Here is a 23,433-nt window from a genome sequence, read left to right on the forward strand (position 1 = left end):
ACCAAGAAGAGCCATGCATTAGCATGTCAGTGTGTATGCTATTTCAAAAGAAAAAAAGCCTGTTCCCACCAAGGATCATGATTTTCCTCCTTTCTTCCTCCAAAATTCCCAGCTGAATGATACAGAGGGCATGGGGAGAGGAGAAAGAGTGTCTGTGGGAGGGAGGGGGGAGAGATGTGTTGAGCTCTTGGTCATAATATGAACAGTGAATTACTAGTATTTAAATTAAAGTCCAAGAAAGCCGTGAATCTCTTAAATTGTCCATTTTCTTTTTTCTTTCTCCCAGCCCAAATCTTCAGAAAGGCAGGTCTAAAGTTAAGCATTTAAGTAATTGTCTGTAAGCACTTATACTCTATTTTGTGTGGAGGTTATTGACTGGGTTTCCCCCCCTCCTCCTCCTTTCTTGCAGGTTTGGTAATAAGGAAGAGTATATGGCCTTCATGAATGACTTTTTGGAACATGAGTGGGGAGGAATGAAGCGTTTTCTCCTGGAGATCTCTAATCCAGATACCATCTCAAACATGCCTGGATTTGAGGGCTACATCGACCTGGGCAGAGAGCTCTCAGTTTTGCATTCCCTCTTATGGGAGGTTGTGTCCCAACTTGATAAGGTAAAGCAGGCTGGAGGCCCAGGAGGGTGAATGTGGCGATTGTATCGTAGCAACAGTAAACACTACGAAACATCAAGGGAGCAGCTGAAGCCTGCTTTGGGGAGAACTTATTCAACAGCTTTTGAGAGGAATGTTTGATAGTGGTATTTTAGAATCGTTCTTTCTGTGATTTCAGATCAGGGCCTAAAACAGGGCATGTGAAGTGGTTGGGCTTCAGCAATAGTGCAAACACTTTGCAGAGCCTTAAGTAGGGACTGGCGTTAAATGGTGGAGAGGGCAGCACTTAAAAGTAGACCTGGAATTCCCTGAGCAGCTGGTCCTTTCTCATAAGTGAGCTGAAAAAAAGGGAGGGTGTTTGGACAGAATATGAAAATGTTGCAGTGCCCTTTTTGACGCTAATGTAGGTGCTTTGCTGCACACCAGGCCCTACCCTGCCCAGCTCTGATGGAGTAATATGTTGGCTAAGCAGAACTGTTCTCATTAAAGACCTCATCCAAAGCCTGCTGAGATGTTCTCATTTCTGTAGTCCTTGGATTAGTTTTTAGTATACAAGAGGGGGCCGTGTAAAAACCTGGATCCACTCTCAGTTTTATCCTGTAACAAAAGCAAGATGCTTTCTGCCGTGTATTGTGCTGGGGTCATATGCGTTGTCCAGATTTTGTTCTGCTGATTGCAATAGACATTGCCAACAATAAGCATTGCTTCCATTTAGCTATAGAAGGAGAAGAGGCAGTAGTTTGCTCTGCCTTAGCTATGTGGCTTTGCAGGATCTAAAAATCATTAAAACCTTGATAGCAAAGGTAGTTCATAAGACCCAGAAAAGCTGAGCTATGAGTCATTATTTTTTTTGCAAGTGCTTGGAACTGTTCCATATTTCAACTTTCAGAGGTGCATTATTTTGTCCATATTCCATTTATATTATTCTTTCTTTTGAAACTGGAGAGGTGAGGTGAATTGCAATGCACTCTTAATATTTTTATTGCATTAAGGTTTGCCAAAATAGTTATTTGTTGGGTATCTGTTTTCTCACAGTACATTATTTAAAACAGAAAACAAAAAACTGAGCTTGTTGCATCAGAGTAAATTGAAATGTCCTTGACTCAAAAAGGCAATATATGTTAATCTTAGTTTGATAACAGTTTATGATCTTGTTTTTCCATTTCCCTCATACATGCACACAGTGTACATTCAAAATGTTGCAGGCAGAAAAGTCAGCTATAAAGATGGTTCAGCAGCCTCAGGAAAACAGGCAAAGTGAGCACTGAAAAGACTGGGTCCTCTATTTCTGCAAATTGGGGTAAACCCACCAGTGCAGGGAACACTGCCATCTCCCTCCAGCTGGTCAGGTGTTAGGTCAAGAGAAACCCAGCTCCAGTCCTTAGAACTGCAAATGGATCTTTGGACTTGGTGTTAGTTACTGTGAGCTGCTGTCTGAATGCAATGATCGGTCATAAATGTCTTGCGCAGCGAGGAAAGGGAGGAGCCAGACCTGGATAAACTGTCAAAGCAGATCTGCTTTGCCCTTTCTGTAGGTTAGACACATGGATCTATCCTAACAGGCCTTGGAAGCTGGTATAGTCGTTTACTAAAAAGAGAATTAAGCGGTGAAGTTACATTGCAAGACTGCTTTACTGTAGGTAGTGACTGGGAAATGATGAAAGAAGTCACTTCAGAGATTTTGACAGACACAGAAGAAGTGCTACACGAAAGCATCTGTAAAGAGACCTTTCTCTGGAGCCAAACTGACTGAATACCTGCTTACAGGAAAAATAAGGATATCTTTTCAAAGAACATTATCTTTGTAGCAGAGTTTTACTTTATTTTAAAGCTCCAGCACTTTCACCTTCTTCCTGCAGTCCCACGAGGCTGAAGATGCCCTGTAGATGGTATAACCAGCAGTGACCCAAAGAGGGGAGAAAGATAAAGAGCCTGAACGAGCAGCCTTCCTTGCTGGAAGGTCAGCTGCTCTTATCCTAGGCCTGGCCAACACTGAGCTAGCACATAATTGAACAAGCAGCTACACATTTAATCCCAGGCTGATGTGATAATGTTGGGATCATTGCTGTTTTCATGCAGTTATTTTTCACTGTTAAGTAGGGAAGAACGCCTTAGTTTTTGATAACAGGGTGCTACCGAAGATGGCATCAGTGTAGGATGCCAAAAGCGAAAGGCTTACAAAATGAAAACCTTCCCTTTCCCCATCTCCCTCAACTCTTGCGATTCTCTCATGATCCCCCTGAATGCCGCATCCCCTTGTCTGTTGGCATGCATTTCCTTTACCACATGACACCCTTTGCCTGGAAAGTTCCCCCCACTAGCTGAATCTGTAGTCTTTGAATGCCCTTTAATGAGTAGATACTGTAGTTTTCACTTTGACCTCACCCACCCTGGACTTAGTTTGCTTTGCATGATAGTTTTGCATTGGAATGGCAATAGTTTTGTTTTATTGAGCATGATTTTTATTTTTGGGGGTCAATCCTAATTTCTTTTCTATTTCCTTTTCTTTCCTCAATGTCTGCTGCACCCCGTTTCGTCTCCTCCATCCATCTCGTCGCCGTGGTTACGCTGCTCCGTAACACTGCATTACGGTCCTGGCACACCCGCACACAACCACCCACCCTCCTTCCTTCCACCTCCACCCCTCCGCCTCTGTGCATCGTTATCAAAAAAACTGGCGGATGTCGCGGTGCTTGTTGTCCAATTAGGGTGAAAATTCCTTCCTACAGGCGACCGTGGCAAAACTGGGACCTCTTCCTCGTATTCTTGCTGATATCACCAAATCAATGACCAACCCTACACCAATACAGCAGCAGCTGAGGCGTTTCACTGAGCACAGCTCTAGTCCAAACGTCAGTGGCAGTCTCTCCTCAGGGCTTCAGAAGATATTTGAGGACCCCACTGATGGGTACGTAACAGCCAGAGCTCAAGAGAAGATGTGGGTAAGGGTGTTGTTCAGCCTGTTAAGAGTGAAGTGCTTCATCACCTGAACTGTCTGCCCAGGCCAGCTGTAGGAGCAGGGAGCTTGGGCCTCTGTCACAGAGAATGCACAGTCCTAGTAAGAGGGTGCACAAGGTGGCACTGGAGACCCGAAGCTTTTGACTTACCCAGGACTCAAACATGCCTCTAGGAGTCAATGACTTCAGCTGCTAAAAACCAGTTCTGGAATTTACTGCCAGTCTGAGTGACCAGATGCATAGTCAGACATCATGTTTCCTTCTGGTGACCGGGCAGCTTACTTGCTGCTCATGGAAAAACTGGGCTGTAGGTGGAACTTGTTACCAGTGGAATAGCAAAAATAGTCCCTCCTCTGCTTAGTGCAGCATTTCTCACACTGTAACAGCTTGTTAATCTGAAGCAAAGAGCTGTGACATGGCAGACAAAGAGCTTGGGTACTGTGGTCTCAGAGTAGTTTCTGTGCTGTCAGGTATGAGGGCCAGTTCTATCATGTGGAAGCGTCTGCCCGCTGAGCTTACATCTAGATCTACAGGAGCCTTCACACAACTCCTGTTGAATCTTCAGACTCCCACAATACATGATGCTGGCGAAGGGTTAAATGGTATCTGAACTGCTCTGAAGTCTTGCTGGAGACAGAAGTGTCTAAGTCTAAGCGGGAAGGATTTGGTGGGAATGGTTTGCATTTCACCTGTGGAAAAAAAGAAAGATGAAGCACTTCTTGAATCAAACGTAATTGTCAAAGATAAGTGGTAATTAAGGAAGAGTGTGTTCTGACTTGAACACAAAGAGCTCATAAAAGGAAATCTAGTTCCTTGAAGCTTTCGTATGAGGGGAGGTTAAATGAGGTAGAAAGACTTCTCTGGGACAGATCTCTCTGGGTCTAGGCTGCTTAAAAATTAACCACATTCCTTTTCACCCCACAGTGACTTACATAAGCTGAAGTCTCCAACCCAGGAAAATGTAGATGGATATTTTAGGGGCAAGACCTTACTGTTGGTTCAGCAGGCATCCACCCAGAGCATGACTTACTCAGATAAGGATGAAAGGGAAAGCATCTTACCCAATGGACGTAGCATCTCTCTCATGGACCTCCAGGATCCTCACACGGCTCACAGTGACCATGCTTCTATTATGCACGATGTGCCTTTGCGCTTGGCTGGCAGCCAGCTCTCTATCACGCAGGTGGCAAACATCAAACAGCTGTGGGAAACTCAGAGCACACCCCAGAGCGCTCCCCAGGTGAGGAGGCCTCTGCACCCGGCTTTGAACCAACAGGGCAGCCTCCAGCCTCTGTCATTCCAGAACCCGGTTTACCATCTCAACAACCCAACCCCGCCGATGCCGAAGGCCTCTGTGGACTCCAGCCTGGAGAACCTGAGCACTGCCAGCTCCCGGAGCCGAAGCAACAGCGAAGACTTCAAACTTAGCGGACCCAGCAACAGCAGCATGGAGGACTTCACCAAGCGCAGCACTCAGAGCGAGGACTTCTCCCGGCGCCACACAGTCCCAGACAAGCACGTCCCCATCGCGCTGCCCCGCCAGAACAGCAGCAGCCAAGCGCAGATCCGCAAAATGGACCAAGGCGGGCTGGGCGCCAGGGCCAAAGCACCGCAGTCCTTGCCGCACAGCGCTTCCCTGCGAAGCACGGGCAGCATGTCGGGAGTGTCGGGGGCCATGGTGACTGAACCCATTCAGAATGGGAGCCGGTCCCGGCAGCAGTCCTCGTCCTCTAGAGAGAGCCCTGTCCCGAAGGTGAGGGCCATTCAGAGGCAACAAACGCAGCAGGTAAGGAAAGCCTTTTTCCAGGCACTTTCTGCTTTGATGTTTAGCTGATTGCTGCATTGACCTTCAAAGCTTTTTGACCTTTGAGTTGAATTGAGTTGAATCAAGAGTACTGGCACTTAAGCAAGTGGCCAGTAGCAAGTGTAAGGAAAAGTCGTGCTTGTTACCCTAACAAGCTTGGCAAGCCTAGCTCACCTATTACTTTTGGATGCTTTTCTACTAAATTTAAAAAAAAAAAAAGTTTCATATTTACTAATGTAGAAGCAAGCCTGCTGAAAGAAACAAAACTTGAAAATTTCCCTGAATTAAAAAAATAGAAGCAGCTTTGTTCCACATTGCAGTTAAGATTGCCACGTGAGAATGCATTTGCCCTGTGGTGCTAATTTAAAAGCATAGCTACCTAAAACCAGAGAAATAAACAAAGATAAAATATAGAATAAACTGCTGCCAAAATAATAAGGAAGTACAGTTGTCCTAAGCATGGAGAAATCTATATTTCACCATGATGCAACAATCTATCGCTGGTCCCCAGATAACTACTGCTTTTTCATTAATCATCCCAAACTATGAATAATGCAAACACTTTCTGGAAAGGAATGCTTATATGTACCAACTCTTAATGCACTTTATCAGTTGTTCATAGGCGTAAATCAAGATTTTTCCTGTCAAAAAGCCAACATTCCTTTACCTTAAAAAAAAAAAAAATCCTGTTGTGATTTGCTGTGTATGAAAATCTTTTCCTGAATTAGTTTAATGTTAAAGAGACAATAAGTATTCAAATGCTTGGCACTACAGCAAAGGTAGAAAATGTCTTGATCTGCAGGTCAGAGGGAAGGTGGTGGTTTTTCAAAATATTATATTGGTGCATACAGACTTATCAGCTGCGCAGGGTAAGTCTCTGGAAGGCAACACCTGCGCTATTCCTTGGGGTTAAGTGTTTTCTTCTGTGGTCACTGTGAGGGCAAACATGGTCATGTTTGATTTACCTTACCTAGTATTGAAGGAAATTTTTTAAGCTCCTGCTTTCCACAAGACCTTCTAGAAAGGATGCTGCTCTGCACACAGGCACAAGCGAGGACTTTCACTCCAGAAGGTTGCAGCCCCTGAGGCTGAGACTGCACCAAGCTGCTGGTGAAGCTACATCCGCAAGGAGCAGGAGGTTATGGTCCTCCTTGCTGATGTAGCCCTGTTGGCAAAAGTGCTGGTGAAGACATGGTTATGCAAGGGGAGGACTTTTGGCTTGTACGGTAAAGCTAGCAGAATAATTTAGTTGCCAGCGTGAGTTCCTGCTCTGCCAAAGGTTTTACTGGTATCCCTGTTGGTGTAGCTTTCTTGGCAAACTCCTGAATGTTGCAGTCAAAAGGAGGAAAATCTGGATGATGCCTGGGAACCAAGGAGCAATCAAGGCTTCAAAACTACTTTGATACCTCAAGTTCATTAAAGTACAAGATCAGAAACACTGAATCACAAAGCAAAGGCTATTATGCCAAGTTAGTAATACCAAAAAAAGTAATTGCATGTTATTTGAAGTGCATATGTTTGTGTCCTCCTTTGGAGTGTGTGTTTTATGTTTTGGCATAGAGGGGTTGATAGGTAAAGTATATTGGATACAACTAAGCCTAGTGCAGAGGTGGTAGGAAATTTTTAGGCCAGTAGCAAGGATAAATTTGAAGGATGAACTCCCGCTGCAGTTCTCAGGCATCCAGTGTGAACCTGTATTCTATGATCTGCTGAGTTTCACTGTATGGTTCTGTGCAGTGTCCTAGCCAAAATCCCTGGGGAGTTGCTGTCTTTCCTCAGGGCTTGTTACAGGAAGTGCCTACACAATTACGCAAAGAAGGCTTTACTATGAAGGTGTTAGGATAAGGAGGAGAAAGTACAGCTGTTTCGTCTCCAGTCTTTGTTGGGCATACACCTTACACGGGTGGCTTCTGCCCTGTGTGTATTTACAAGAAATACTCAGTTAGCTGTTTGCAAACCCTTGGCCCTTCTAATCTTAAATTGCTGATTACCTGACTGCCCCCAGGTAAATCGGTTACCTTTGCTTGTTTAGCACCAAAGTGATGTCTCAGACTTCCCTCTTCTCCAGTTACTTTTTACATTCAGCTTCATAGATGCCTGCGACTATGACTGGCTTCAGGGCCCTCTCCTTCCCCCCTCTTGTAGGTGACGTGCATCTACTTATTTTTCCACTCTGCTTTCCATACTAATTGTTTTCGCTGGATTCATTAGAGTAGTTGCTTGTACTTTATTCAGAGAAATCAATTTGTTCTTTCCTTCCCCACACCTCTGAGAAATGTCTTGAAGTGTGCCAAATTGAGTGGCCAAAATTTTTTTGAGGCAAATTCCATTGCGTCCTTCTAATTGCAAATCGTGTTGTGGAATTCTGTTCTTATTTAAAAAGAGAAAAGAGAAGCTGGGCATGTTCTTTCTCGGCATGTTCTTTCTCGGCATGATTTGTGGGCGTTATAATTATTAGACTTTGTTCTCTACAAGTCCCATTTGTTTCTGAATACAGAGCTAGGCCCTTTGTTTGCTGGGAGAGGTCACTTTTTGCCTTCCATTTCCATTTAGTAGGTAGGTGGGAACAGAAATGTCAGTGTGTTCCTCTGGAAGAGAGGCAAAAAGGGGAATTAATACACGTCACTAGCAGGCTTTTTCTTTTTTCCCCTTTATTAGAATTTAACTCATAACCCATTAGCATGTGAAGTGCTTGCCATCCACTTGGTCTTTGTAGGCTTTCTGAGTTTGGCTGCTTAAAATATTCTGTCCTACAGCTTGCAAGATTGTTTGGCAAGGTTTGCTGCTGATCAGGAGTCTGTTACAAGGCTGGTGATGTAGGTTATAATCACCCTTCTGCTATCTTGGTCCTCTGTAACTCCAATGAATGGTGTCACTCCTCATCCATAGCTGTTCCTAATTCCTCCAGCAATTCCTAGAGCCAGAGTATTTACCTCTGAGAAGAGCCTGTTGGTGGCAGAGCTGCACACAGTTCGTAGTCTCCCTTGCCATGGCTGCCTCACAGCAAATACCATCAAAAAAATCTAACTAAGGAGCTTTGCCAGGCTTTCACACTGCACTTGAAAGGGGCTATTAACCTTTCCACTGTGAAGACTTCTTTCTAGCGAAAAGGCCTCTGCCTAAATCCAGGGATTTTTGCCTAATTCCTACTCCTTTCCTTCGCCTTTATACCCATCCTTGCTGAGGCTTCTTCCAGTGCTGGAGTCTTCATCGCTGCTCAGGACAGCTGAGCCGCGGCAGGCAGATCCTCTGGCCAGAGCTCATGTAGGACGTATGCAGCACTCACCAGCTCTGTCCTCATGAAGAAGAGAAAGAGAAATGGAGGTTGACATGGTCCCTCACCTGACTCATGTAAAGAAGCTGTTGCTCCACCATAAAGAGCTCCCCGCTGAAACTGAGACTTCAAAATGCCCCTGCTACTGAGCACATTTCACTTTGGGACAATACTGAAATGAGACAGTGAGCTGAAGAGCTGCTTGAGCACAAAAAGAAGCTACAGTTTAGGGGCGGGGGTGAAGTTGATCTTCGGCATTTCTTAAAAAGTTAAGACAGTGTTGCTCTTTCAGGGGTAATTATGCTAATTCCTGTGCTTATAAACTTGTCTTTGTCCATGAAAATTGCTTGGAATTTGTAGCAAACCATATTTTCCCCAGCCGGTTGGGAGAGCTTCTTGTTTCTTTTCTTGGCTTGCTTTTCAGATTCCCTTAAAGAGGATAGCCTCTGATGACGTTTTACAGTTCTAGTGAGCACTGCTGGCCCTGACTTCCTTTCACAGCCTTGTCTGGGCTTATATGCTACAGTAGACCATCTAAATCTGACAGGCGCTACAGTGATAATGTTACACCTCTTTGCCACTTTTAAGTACTGCTGTGCTGTCTTGTATCAAGCCGTGCAGGCGCATCCTCCGTTGCAAAGTCTGTCTGCAGCCTCGCTGAGAAAGCTGCTCCCAAGTTAAGCTCCTCAATACTCCAAAGAAACCAATCTGTCTTACCTGAACAGGCTGCAAGCAAAGCTTCATTGCTCTGTTTTCTTTGTGAGAGAAATCACAGGTTGAGAAAGCCTTACTGAAAATCTGGCAAAGGGGAAAGGTGGAAGTGAATAGGATTTGGAAACAAGAACTTTTCCAAAGAGAAGCTCGCTTAGCGAGAAAGAAAAATTTCTCAAGTACATCGGTTTTAGAGGGACTCAAGTACATGCTGTGGGCCCAAAGTCAAAGAAAGATGAAGTATCTCTGCAGGAGAGGTTTTGGGGATCCTTTGAGAGCAACAGATTCATGGTCATTTTTGTCGTCCAAATAAATGGGATTTTAGAGCTGATTTGTATGTAGTTTCTCTGAAGAATGCTTACAGGTATCTCTGCTCCAGGTTCAGTCGCCTGTGGACTCTGCAACAATGTCACCAGTGGAAAGGACAGCTGCGTGGGTTCTCAATAATGGACAGTATGAAGAAGTAGAGGAGGACGCAGAGCAGAATCCAGATGAAGTCAAGCATGCTGAGAAGGTAGATTTTATTCTGTGTGCAGCCGACTCGAGGGCTGACAGTGAGTCCTGTCCGCCCCACAGCCAAGTTCAGAACAGCTTTCAGGCGCTGCTGTGACAGTCATGCTTTCAAACATAGGTTGTTTTGGCATAACTTCCTGCTGTACGTGCTGTCACACATATCTGTAGTATAGTATCCCATACTATAGATTAACCCACATACAGGCTGTAGCATGTCAAACGGGTGCAAACTGACATAGCTGGAAGTTTGTACATTACAGGCTGGTACTTGGCACTTACGTACACCGTGAGTCACACTGCCTAAGTGTATTGGATCCTGCTCAAGTCATTATTTTTTATGACAACACTATAGCTACAGCATACTGCCATTTTTCAATGCTTGCAAAACTTTTTAGTGATCATTAAATTCCATTTAAAAAAAAATCACAATTGTTAACCTGACTGTTAGGATATGCTAAGTGATTGTACAAGGCTCTGTAAATGCAATCCAATCTCCATCAGTAGTTGCATTCAAATTTTGTCTTGGGCTTCACCTGAGGCAAGTGCCTGTCATCTAGGTAGTACAGTGTTTCTGGGCTACACAGAAACGTCCGTGATCTTTTTTTTTTAAAGCATATTTATTTTCAGGAGTAGATACCATTTTTCCAAATACAGTTACATCTATATGCTGCTATGGTGATAAAGTTTAGCAAGAGGTTTGGTATTCTGAGAAGGCAGGGAGCAGGGAGGAGAATATTTGGTGGACAAAGAAGCAGGAACATAGGATTGTTAGGAAAGGTGAATGAACCCAAAACAAAGTGAAATATGTTGAGATTCATTGCACTATTGCAGAAATGATTGTCCACAGAGACAGTAAGTAGAAGAACAAAACCTCAGCCAAGTATAATTACAGGCTCTGTTCTGTAGTGAATGATTTGCTTTCTTCACAAGTGGTCTCATACCTTGATTAGGTCCTGAAGGAGGAGTTAGTTGGGTGCTCTATTGGTCCGTTTTGTAAGTTTGGTCACCCCAGGACATTTTTACAGTTGAGCACTATTAGCAGCTTCTGTCTGGGAGCTGCTCGAGTCTGGAGTAACTGTGGATGTTACTAGTCAGGGCTGAGGAGCTATGTCAGAGCCCTCTGACTGCTTAAATTGTGCTACAGAATGACATTCTACAGTGTGGGAATAGCTTAATGCTCAATGGAAGCTTTCGTGCTTTTTTCTGTGGTTGCCCGTAGTTGTTTGCTTGTCATTTCCTTTACTTCTATCAATTTCTTTTTCATGACAAAACAATGTCCTTCTCTGAACAGCAGCAGAAAATTATAATGAACTGATTTCTTCCTTTTTCCTTTGCATCTGATTCTTTCCTTCTTTCCTTCCACCTACAGTATGAGCAAGAGATAGCAAAGCTGAAGGAGCGCCTGAAGGTGTCAAGTCGCCGGCTGGAGGAGTATGAGCGGCGGCTCCTGGTGCAAGAGCAGCAAATGCAGAAGCTGCTGATGGAGTACAAGTCTAGGCTGGAAGACAGTGAGGAGAGGCTGCGCAGGCAACAGGAGGAGAAGGACAGCCAGATGAAAAGTATCATCAGCAGGTGAGGCTTTGGAAAGTCTGGGACTGTGTAGGACAAGCAGCTCCCCTGTGTCATCTGTTCTCTTTGACACTAAAAAAGGTAGTTGCATGGGCTTCTTGACATCTCCAGACTGATACCGTCCTGCCTTAGAGATGAAGAAATGGGGGTGCAGGTGTGGAAACTTGCTTCAGATTGCCAGGAGAGTGAGGAAAAGGAATTTTTAACCCTGGTCTCTGTTGGACTTGTAACTGGTCTTTTTGCTTTGGTTGGAATCTGTACTCGAGGCAGTAGCTTTTCAGAGCAGTTGCATTTTTGGCAATGTCCATTTTGAGAATAACAAGGTTAGGCAATTGGGAGTGTCAGATGCGTAGATAAGCTTTTCTGAGCGCAGCAGAATTCTTCTCTTGCAGAGCCAGGATAATCAGAGAAGTCAAACCAACAGGCCAGAGTGCCTGAAATGCTCTGGAATAGTATTAAACTGTCCTGATTTGTACCTCTTTTTGCTCATCAGACTCATGGCAGTTGAAGAGGAGCTGAAGAAGGATCATGCAGAGATGCAAGCTGTCATCGATGCAAAGCAGAAAATTATTGATGCACAGGTAAGGAGCTCAGGATCTCCAAGAACCAAGTGTTCTGTGCAAAGAACCCATTATTTTCCCTTATCCTCCTGCCCCAGCATTGTTATCTAGCTCCCAAGCCAGTATTGGCCCATGGTGTCGCACATGTGACTTACTGTCTTCTAGGAGAGAATGGGGTTTTTTAATTAATAAAGACTGTACTCTCTGACACTAGGCTTTGAGACAGCTTGACAACAAATCACAGGACTGATTGCTTCTCCAAAACCTTTTCTGCTTTGTGAGATCCCAAGGGGGTAGAGGAATAGCAGTGAATTGTGCAGACATTGTTCCAAGCGTGGGCCTGGGAACTCTGGAAGAGCTGTGCCTCATACCAGCATAGTTTTATTGCCATGTGCATGCATCTCAGCTATGCAAGCTAAAAGCATGGCTTTGAACGTTTGAGTCAAGAAAAGAGAATGCTTGCAATGGAGCATTGCCCTGTATAATGTCATATGTGGCATTTCACCCCATCTGACTGTCCACGTCAGTCCTGGAGAAATGCCCAGTTTGCCACAAACCTGCAGTGCTTGCCTCAGTCAACACAAGTTAGCTGTGGAACCCAGTGGGTAATGCATGTGGGTGTATTGTGTGGGATCATTTCAGCTTTTCTTCTGTGTCTGTGCTGATCCCAGAGAGCAAAGCTTGTACAGCAGAACCTGAGATTGGTTTGATATCTGCCTGCCATGTTATGTTTGTGATATTTGCATTTGGAGGACGTCTTTCCTGCATCTGGGCTTTTCAGTAGTTCCAACTGTAAACTTTCCTTAATAGATAATCTCAGGATGATGACCTGTTTCAGGAATAACCCAGGTTATTTCAAAAAGTTGTTTCCCTACACAAAGCAAGGGGGCAGGGGGAGCCTCAGCTGAATTGTTAAAGATGGTACTGGTGTATTAGAATATAGGCGTAAGTAAGCACAAAAGGGAACACCCTGGCTTTTTTTTTTTCCTGTTGAATGGCCAGCAATAATAGAAATGTTTGAGCTCACATGGAACTGTAGGGAAAATATAAAGTAGAAAAAAAGCTGTATTGTTAAAAGGCTGGTAACACTTAGGAGCATATTTATAGCAGTTTTCTTTTTGATAATATGAAAAGTTCTGTTTTTCCTGCTGCCTCTGCCCTTTTCCCCACAGTTCTTTAGAAAGACTGTTCATGAAAGCTAGATTTTTGGATCTGTGCCATCTAGTCTGAATAAATCGCTTGTGCACAATAACATGGCACTTCCGTTACCTAGCCTTGCAGAACAGAAAGAAAATCCTACTGGATTTCCTACACCATATATAGTTCCTAGTTACTGTGCAAGATGCTCTACATGGAGACACCAGAGTAGTCACCCTTTCTAGATGGAGCTCAAGATGAATTCTTTCCGTGAGGACTTGCACTCAAAATGCAAAGGGGGAGAGTGCAGTGCTGGAGAATGAACAGGAATGTAGTCAGTCACTGTATTTTTTTATTTTCTTGGTGGTGGAGGAACAGTACAGCAGCCTCCAATCTAATCAAGGAGTATGGCAAGTGGAAGCTGGCATAGAAGTTGAATGTGCTGGGACATTTTTTGGGGATAGGCACAGTCAGGGCATCTTGCTGTTACACACTGACAGAATGGCAGTGCATCCAAACAGCAGCCTGGTTTTTGAAGGAGGTGATGCCTTTTTCATCTGCCTCAAGAAGGTGAAAGGGGCACTGAGCAAACTCATAAAAAGTGATTTTGAAGGGGAGGATTTGAGAGATTGTGAACTGAATAAGAAACTTGCCCTTCCCTTTGTTGCCTGTCTCAGCCTCGGTGTGAGGTTATGGACCAGCAAGGCAGAGAGTGGACCAGTCTGATCCCTCAGTGTCACCAGCTGGCAGAGGGGACTGCTGCTGATTTGCGAAAGCTTCAAACCCTCAGGGCTGGAACAGTGTGGTCCTTGATCACACCTGATCAAATGATGCATCATTTATCACCTGCAGTGGAAATTGTTGAAAAAACAGTAGCATTAATGATTCCGCTTTTAATCTGACACTTTTTTCTTCTGATGTGCTGTTAGCTACTTGGGCAGGCAAAGGTCATCAGCAAACCTTAACTGCTTCAGTGTCTGTCAGTTCATGGGGGAAGCTTAATTGTCATTGCCCTTTCATGGGTACCTGAGCAGAAGAGGAAACTCATGAAAGATTCAGAACAGACGCACCAGAGGAGCCCAAGTGTTTGCTGGGTTCTGTAGCAATCCCTTTAAGTTGCGCTTGGAAGATTTTTCTTAGTCTGTGATTCATTTGGCAAAGGGATATAGCAGTGGCTAGAAAAGAAAAGCTCGTCTCTTTTTATGTGAGACTTATGGAGTGGAGTTGGAACCTGGCTTATCACACCTGTTTGAGGAGTTAAATCGCTGCTAGGAAACAGCAGTAACCTGGGCTTCTTGTGCTTAGTTACATCACCACAAGATGCTTTTCAGGATTTGCTCTTTTGCTTTGTGGTCAGGTGCAGCGCCCGATACCGCAGCAACGCACGGGGACAGCCTTGTTGTCAGTATACGTGCTGTTCGCCCTGGCTCTGGGCAGCACCTTGTGTGCGCTGTAGTTCCAGAGGCTGTCTCTGGGCCTCCCTGACCGAGCAGGGGCTAGGTCTGGCTAAACTCTCTCCTTGGAGCAGTGGAGCTGCAAAGAGTACTAGCCCAGTTGCTATTGCAAGTGACTTCTCCGCTGTGTTAAATTACAGGTCATAAATGGGGATGAGATAATTCAAACAGGCAAGTAAACCCAATCAGTTCTCTAGCTGAGCAGTACCCAGTCCTGGCCCAGTGCACTGACCTCCTACCCATTCCAGCTCCTCCCGCTCCCTGTGCCCAATTCATGTGTGTTAGAGACATGTTTGTTACATTGAATTTTCCTTTGAGTGAGAAGATGCCTCTACTCACCGAACTCATGCTTTTAAGATTGATTGTCCAAGTGTAGATTTCCAGCTGTTTTGCAAACTGGCATAGTGAGCCCTCATCAGTGCCAGAAAACAACCAGCCTTTCATTTTTAACTCTTTGGAAAGCTATTTTCTTTGGAAAGAAATTTTAATTTTAAATTATATATTCCAGGTGAAATTTAGTCCGAGGAGGAGGAGCTTTAACTTGCTGAAGAACACATTTCTGCTACGGCAGTTGTGTTTTGCAGGATTTATTTCAGCATGGGAGGGAAGGCTAAGGCCTTTAACGCCTCCGTTGTCTGTTCTCCTTGCTTAGGTTGACTGGATCAGGGCAAGTGCTAGGGCAGGCTATAGCCTGCCTTGCTGTTTGTTGATTTGTCATGCCTCCTCCTCCATGTGCTCTACTATACAGAGCTCAGTCTCTTCAGGGCTGTAATACAAGCAGTACTTAAATTCTGCTTTGTTTTTGCACCCTAACACTTACCCCTGTGGGGAAGCCCACTGAGAAAAGCAAACATTACTTGATTACTGATGTACCACACAGCTGATGTGCTGGGATCGAAATCTCAAGGGGCTATTGTAGCACTTAGGTCTCCTGAGTAGTATGTCTGAACTATCCCTTAATGTTTGTGCCTTCTGTGCATCATTTTTCCTTCCATTTTGTTTCTCAATGGGCTGGACTGGGAAGAGTTCCTGCATGCAGCTTTTTTCATTCAAGTAAATTAGGCATTTTTCCTTCTCAAAGAAAAAAAGCCAATCAGCTGGTAGCGTGGAGAGCATATTTACCTTTTGCCATCTGTGTTGCTGCTTTGTGTGGCTGCACTGTTATTTTTTTTTTGAGGGAAGATCAAAATTGTAATTTCTAATTGTGCCACCAACTCTTTGGCTTGACCCTCCAGTGCTTTATCCCACTGCAGATAATCTAGCTGTTAGTAGGCTGGGTTTTGTTGATGGGTTTTTTATTTTTTATAAATTTAGTGCACATCCTTTAGCTTTCTGCTAAAAGTGGAGGCTAGCACTTTCTGTGCCAGAAGAATCAAAACTGGGATGTGGGAACCCTGGATTCGGTGGAGCCCGGGAGCCCCTCTGAGCTGGAATGGGTCTAGGAGCAGTGTGTTCAGTGTTTGTTCTTTGTGTTCTGTCGATGGCATCTCCCCCCCTCCACCCACACTGCCCTCTTCCCCTTCACCTCAAATAACCCCTTAGTTTTAGCTTCTGGCTGCTTCTCTATGTTGCTATTGCACCCTCACTCCTGCTGGTGACTGCAGGCTGCCATTATCTGCTTTTTTTTATTTATTTCAAGCATACCATGAGTTTATTCTGAGCACACTCCATCCAAGATACAGAGACAATGGCTGTTAGGTACCACTTGCACTTTTCTCTGCCAGATGAAACCTCCACCACTTTTGTTTTCTGCTGCCTGTTTCTGTTTTTCTAACATATTTAAAAAAAAAAAATTAAATTGGCTATTGTTGTTACTAACATCAACACCCTTCCCCTCCTCCCCCCCGCCATGGCAAAATACTGCATTTCCATCTGCCTCAGTTGGAGGCTGTCTGGATAAAGCCACTGTGACTGGATCGATGCACCAATGTAACGTTGACTCACTGTCACCTTCCATCACGCAAAAAGGCCAGGAGGGCCAGACCGGTCTGTGAAAAGCCCGTGGCACGCAGGGGCCATGTTACCCCAAGAAAACAGAAAGAGGCAGACATCCCATCTTACCGGAGAATGTTAGCCAAGCTGCCTCTGCCTAGAAATCATCTGAAGACACTGCCACAGCCCCGGGTCCTGGAAGTTCCCCATAAAGCAGGCTTGTGGGGCAAAGGCTTTTCATTTGTGAAGGAGCTCTGACTTTGTGGGGTGTTTGTTGCAGGAGAAGCGGATCGTGTCCCTGGACTCTGCCAACACGCGGCTGATGAGTGCCCTGACGCAGGTGAAGGAGCGCTACAGCATGCAAGTCCGCAATGGCATCTCCCCCACCAATCCCACCAAGCTTTCCATCACGGAGAATGGTGAATTCAAAAACAGCAGCTGCTAACGGGGCAGGTGCTGCCGGCCATCTCCCCAGGAGAAGGGCGAGAGGGAGCAGACTCATGAAACCTTCAAAATAGCCCCCCCTTCCCCTTACAGGTTTACATAATGCTGCTAATAAAGTGGAAAAGAGAAAGAAGAACTCTGAAAAGTGGGCTTTAATTCCCCACTCAAGGCCAGGAGAACCCGGCTCCCAAGAACAAGTCCTTCCATATCACTGTGTAAATAGAGGGACCTCTTGGGTCATGTACAGAAAATGCCGATGTAATATACCAAAAGGAAGTGAATACTGTAGATTTTTTTTAATTATTGCTATTTTTATTATTATTTTTTTTCTCTTGTTGAAAGCACTGCAGTCCTTGGAGGAGGAAGAGGGGAGAGTGAGTGCATGTGTGTTGTGGGTGAGAGAGAGAGAGAGAGATGAGCAGTGGGTTGCATTAGACAGCAGCTGTATATATCAGGCTGACTGATACAAGTACATGAGTGGAGTGAAATAGTAGTGAAATTAATTCTGTAAGAAAACTCATCTGCTGGTTTTATTCCCCTCTTCTCTAGCTGTTCTTTAACTGAATGCAAGCTCGATAGCAAACATTTTAGCAGGAAAATTGGCTCTTGCTGGATCCTGTACCTACTTTCGGTAGGACTCTGGCAAAAAATTTTCAGTCTCTTTGAACAAGGTAAAAACTTGGAGCAGCAGGCTTGTTTCCTTGCATTTGCGCACAGTCAGGCTTCCCATCAAACAGACAGAGGGAATCTGCAGTTTTTCAAGGTAGGATTCTTTCTTCTTTACCCCAGTTCTGATGCTGTTTTTTATATTTTCTGTTTTGAGAATTTAAAGACCTGTAAATACTTTTTTTTTTTTAATTTCTATCCCCACTTTACGCACCATGCAGTGGCACCCTGAATTCATTTCCTGCACTCTATCAGGAACAGTCAGGTTAATGCTCTGAGGAAAGGGCTAACTGAAGGGTGCCCATGCCCAGCAAAGCAGACTTCAGTATGCAAAATTTCCTTTTCCTAGAGGATTTCTATGTTTTAACTCTTGTTAAATTTCACTATTTCAGCCACTGGCTTAGCCAGTCTAGTTCCAATGAAAGATGCTTTCTGCATGTTTGTGTTAAAACATCTTCCATTTCCACTGCAATTTGCTTTTCTCTGGATACTTAACGGTTTTGGGTTTTTTTTTTCTTTTAAGTTCTGTACACACCAGTTTTTTCTTAAGGAGTTTTGGCTAAGCTTTCATCTCCAGTTACTTTCAGCTGCATTTCATAGAAGCATACTTACAGGCTCTATGTGAATGCATATATAATTACAAAGTGACCTTCTTGTAGAAGATAATGACATTCACAAACTGTAAAAGATTAACAGTAAATGACACAGTATTATCCATTCGCATTTCGTCAAATGCCACAATATTTAGTCTGAGAGGGGTTTTTTTAAGCCCCAGATTCTAGAGTCAAGTAATAGTGTGGAAGCTTCACTCTCACTTTTCGGTATACATTTCTAGCCCCCAAACTCTCAAAGTAAATAAAACTATTGCAACAGCAATTGAAATCTTGAATTACAGAAGTGTACTAATAAAAGTGAGTGCAATCAACCATTCAAACTAGTTACGGAAATTAGAAATTGGAAAAGTTGATTCAAAACAAGACAGCCTTGAGAGGGTGCCTCGGTGTGGGATGTGTTTAGCAAGCAGGTCAGGCTGCAACTAGGAACAAGTTAATGATGTGGCTGTGGGGGTACCTGGCTGAGATTGTATAGCCCGTGGTATGGAGAAGGTCAGAGCTGATGATCTGATTATCCTTTCTGGCCTTAGTTTCTAAATCTCTAAAGTTGTACTACATTAAAACTTCAGGCATTTCTAAGCCAACTTCTTGACTGGCTGAAAGTGATCCATGTTGCCTTGAACATGAAGGATTGGCAATACTGAGGACCCAAATTCAGTGTCTGTTGTCAAGTTTGTTCTTTGGAAATTAATTGCTCCCACCTCTATGGGCAAATGCAGCACAGTGTGTTGACTGTTCTGCTTGATTATTGTATTATGATACTTCAGTTAAGCGCCATCACACAAGTATGTTACATTACTAACTGTGCATAAATACAGAGACCACATCTCCTGCATTGTAGGACGTATAGCAAAAATGTGTATGAATCTCTTAGCAAGGCCTTGGCCATTCATTTACATCTAGAGGAGATTTGTCTGCAGCAAGTTGGGATTTATATTTAATGCTTAGTTCTTTCAATCAAAGCTGCTCTGGCTGCTCAAATGTGACTTGGTGTACTACAGGCCGAGGAGCATCCTGTCTTGTTCTTGGTGTATCATAGCCAAGTCAGGACTGTCTGACAGACCTGGGGTTGTGCTCTGCATTTACTCAGTAATGATTTCTTTTCGATACTTTCCAAACCGTCTTCCAGCTCTGGGTCACTGCTGACCTCTGATACTTTCTTCCTCAAACTGTGCCTTTAAGTTCCTTCTTTCCTTCCTCCTTCATGCATCACAGCCGTAGGCAGTCTATCGAGTTTGTATTAATCTGTCTTGTGAGTAGCTCTCTCTTACAAGAAACCTTTGCAAACCCCTTTTTGTTGAGTATTTTTGTGTGATTTGCATCTCCCCTTTGCTATGTACTATAATTACACAGCTGCATCGTGGGAGATTTGTTCCCAAAAGTAGTCTTTTCAGATGGGCGTGTGCATTGCTCACTTATTACAGAGTGCAAATAGTCTGGCTGTTCTGTGACTGAGATGGGAGAGCAAGTGGTCGTAGGACTACACTGACTAGAACAAGGCAGAAGCAGATACGTCATCCTGGTAGCATTTAGTCTAGCATTAATGTGGAAATGCATCTCACCAGAGCTCCCCAGCTTTCTGGTAATCTATCAAACATCACTGGCTGAGCTGTATGGTCTAATGCTGAAGACTCCAAGGCATCCCCTTTGGTTTCAGCAAAGAAATGCAGTAGGAGCAACATTTCAGCCTGCATTTCGAGAGGGGAAGTAATACCTGCCCCAAGATTGATACATTTTGGTGAGGTCTTTAGTGATGTATCATCCTGATAATGTACCTTCTCCTGTGTATTTCTTAAGCTTGCAGACTAGGAAAAGTTGCTATTCTGAAAGTGTCTGACCCATCAGTATCATCCTCACAGGTTGTTGCTAGGCTGGTTGTTGCTCTTCTATTTCAATTTCTACCCTAAAGTGCAAAGTGTACTCCTCCAACTCCTGCTATAGAGAAGCTGCCTGTTGACCCAAAAAGGGGTGAAGGTTGCAGACTCACAGTGCTGCAAGACTAAAATTGATTAGCTGCAGAACAAAACGTTATGCTCCCGAGTTCTACAGGCAGCTGTCTCTCCTAGTTTGTTACCAAGCAGCTTTCGAGAGAAATTTTAAGCTGCTTCAAGCCGACAATACGTGAAAATGCCAGCTTCTATTTTGTCCAGTCTGATAAAATTCAAGTGGCACTAAACCACGTGGCAGCCAAAAGGTCTGTCTATTTTGGAGCAAGAGCCCTAACTGGGCCAGATCACATTTGGTTTAAGACTAGTAGCCAGCGGGTTTCTGCAGCAATGAGAGAAGTAGTAAATAGCGCGAAGTCTGACAATCAGCATTATAGACAATAGGTTTTGTTTCGGCAAATGCATCAGGCTGTGTCTAATGCTGTTGCAAGCAACTGCTGTTCTCATTTGGAAACAGCTGAAGTAGTACAGGAAAAATTTAATAGGCTGTAGGAGTAGTACTCGTGTTCCTAAGACTGAAACAGAAAAGTTGCCCCATCCTGGCATCTCAGTCCTTACTGGCCACGTTCCTCAATACTGTTTTAGGATGGTTCTTCCCAAACCACAAAGCCACCAGGGCTTCCGAGTTCTCAGTAGAAGCTCACGGCCAGCATGGCGGGGCAGGGAAATGGAGCAGCGTTGTGTAGCGCTGTGGCCTTGTGCCACGTTGTGCGTGCTGTCTGCAGAGTGTGTGAAGGACAGAGCTGACCAAATGACATGGGGTAGGCACTAACGGAGAAGAGAGGGAGCGCAGCCTAGGAGTGGCATCCTGTAAATGCCCATTCTTTGCAACTCTAGGATTCAGACCTTTTTTCTAAGGGAAATAGGCAGATTTCACATCCAGGAATTACCAACTGTTATTTCCCTGTTGTATTAGAAGTGGGCAGCTATGCGTAAAAGCACAGGTTCATACAGCTACACATTTTACAACATTCCTCTCCAGTGGGATAACTGTAAGCAGGGGGCCCAGAGGAGCGTGGAAAGGGATGTCTATATTTTCTAGTTAGAGAATATGAGGTGTATCCAGTAATAAATTCTGTACCCATCTAATAAGTCGTCCAAGAAATGGGTTTTATTTTATGTTCTTGCAATTGCTTTGGGTTGGCTTAGGCTTTTTTTTTTTTTTTAACATGATATATTAATTTCATGTTTTAATGCTTGCTTAAACCCACCAGCTTTTAATTTCATCTGTAAACTCAGTGATTGAAGTCTGTCAATTTTACAGCTGTGCCCATGGAATGTGTCAGCAATATTTATCTGCTAAGGTCACCCTGTATGTATGAATTCTGTTTGTGTTCTGCAAAAATATCTGTGTCATTCCTGGAGAACAATTCCTGTCTGAGTTGCACCATTAAATGTATTTACATCAGTAATTAGCTCGTCAGCCACAGGTATCCAGCTGAGTGTGACAGAGTAAAAAGGGTTAAATTTAGGCTGATGCCTTTAGGTATGTCCTTCTCCACAGTAAGTTAACTCCAATGAGAGCAAGCATGTCATTACAGATCATGCCTGCCAGGAATCCTACCTGTAAAAATAGATTTTCTGTCTCAAGGGCCTTAATAAGAGTGTTACTACACGGAACTGTTTTACAATGATAGCTCTAAATAATTTATTTTTTATTTCGACAAAGTACACCTTAAAAAGTAATAAACTTGTTTTTCAAGCCGTATTTTTATGCTAGTAGCACTGGACTGTTTGGTCTTCGAGATCCATTTCTGCATTTCATTGCCTGGGTTTGTTCTAAAGAAGATTTATTTTTGTTCTGTGAATAATTTTTGAAGGTTCTTGTAATATGTACAGATATAGATACATTTGAGGTCTTTTATTGATATTCCTACAAAGAATACAAATAAACTTTAACTTTAAACAGTTTGGACTCAGTAAACCTATGCTGATGTAAAATTCTGCTCTTTCTGCTCTCAGGTTGTACTTGTGTTTTGTGTGACTTCAGCGGGTGGAGGGAGACTCAGGCAGTGTAACTTAATGTTTGGGACCGAGTAGCTCCCATTTGACACCTGGAGCTACCTGGGTACACCAAGGGGTCCGTGGCGGAGCACAGCAGCAGAATTAATTCCTTTCTCCTGTTTCTGTGGCCGGGTGTTTTGCTGGAGTGTCCAGCACGGGTCCCAGGGCTGCATCCCGGAGCTCTGCTTCCCCGTGCCCCTAGCCTCTCCTGCTTTCTGAATCTGTCCGCTTGCTCGGAAATATCTGGTGTTGTGGAGTGAGAGAGCGACAAGCAGTGGAGACATGGAGAATTGCTCTGAGCTGCTTTTTGGCATGGGATTTTTTGGATAATAGTAACATCTTAAGTGGTGAGAAGAGAGTTACTTTGTATTAATGAATGTGTTTATTCCTCTCATGCCCGACCAGTGAATGAGGTCTGCCCAATTTTCTTGTTCAGTCAATTCCTAGTTTACAGGTTCTCATGCACCAGCCCAAAGCTGCTGCGTTCGAGGCATGGAGGTACAGAGGAGTATTTATTTACAGGTTCACATAAAACGCTGGATTCCAAGCAGTTTGTATTTATGTTTCATATGTGTATGAGATCTTGTATATAATGAGTGGGAAAACCTTTCATATCGAACTTACTGAATGTGAGATCTGTACTCAAGGGGATGTTTCGCTAAAAGTCCTTTTATTTTCATTTCACATGGTGTTTTTTTTTCCATAGCTTTGAAGCCTGCAAAATACACACAGCAAGCTTTTAGTTGCTACCGTGTGCCTCCACCCCGACCCTACACTTTGTTCTGTTCAAGTCCCCTGCGTGTTCTGCCTTGTTCTTGCTTAGGCTCTTAGGTTTTCATGCCAAGAGTTGTCTTCCTGCGTGTTCATACAGAACCCAAAACAGCGGGTGCCCGATGCTTCTGGGCACGAGGGCAGCGCAAACAGCGTCTCTGAAGGAGGTGGATCTGTAAATTCCCACACCCGTGTCCCGTCCGTTCTCAGCGCTCGCCCAGCAGTCACCCGCTCCTCTGCAGCAACGCTCAGCGCTGCCCAGGGAGGGGGCAGGCCCAGCCGCCCAGATGTGAACAGGCAGAGGCAGGTGAGAAGAGGGGTAGGATGGGGCGTAGACCGCGCAGGCAAAGCAATTATCGTGTTTGCTGTCGTGGTTTTGGGAAGCGGGGCGGGGGGGAATCTAAACAGGAGAGGGATGGGCAGGGGAAAGCAGGGCGGGGGGGAAGGAGGAGACAGCCGGAGGGTGTGC

At 44.3% G+C, this 23,433-nt stretch overlaps 1 protein-coding gene across 1 annotated transcript in view; it reads left to right on the forward strand.

Moving 5' to 3' along the window:
* RASAL2 (RAS protein activator like 2) overlaps positions 1-16,942 on the forward strand; it is a 126,486-nt gene extending 109,544 nt beyond the window's left edge. The window contains exons 12-19 of the mRNA XM_075711150.1: positions 410-611; positions 3,317-3,516; positions 4,490-5,351; positions 9,734-9,868; positions 11,237-11,439; positions 11,930-12,017; positions 14,728-14,758; positions 16,800-16,942. Coding sequence (XP_075567265.1) covers positions 410-611; positions 3,317-3,516; positions 4,490-5,351; positions 9,734-9,868; positions 11,237-11,439; positions 11,930-12,017; positions 14,728-14,758; positions 16,800-16,942 — 1,864 coding nt within the window. The remainder of the gene's footprint in view (positions 1-409; positions 612-3,316; positions 3,517-4,489; positions 5,352-9,733; positions 9,869-11,236; positions 11,440-11,929; positions 12,018-14,727; positions 14,759-16,799) is intronic.
* The last annotated feature ends 6,491 nt before the right edge of the window (positions 16,943-23,433 follow it).

The sequence above is a fragment of the Pelecanus crispus genome, chromosome 5 (genome assembly GCF_030463565.1).
Source record: "Pelecanus crispus isolate bPelCri1 chromosome 5, bPelCri1.pri, whole genome shotgun sequence".
Lineage (NCBI taxonomy): Eukaryota > Metazoa > Chordata > Aves > Pelecaniformes > Pelecanidae > Pelecanus > Pelecanus crispus.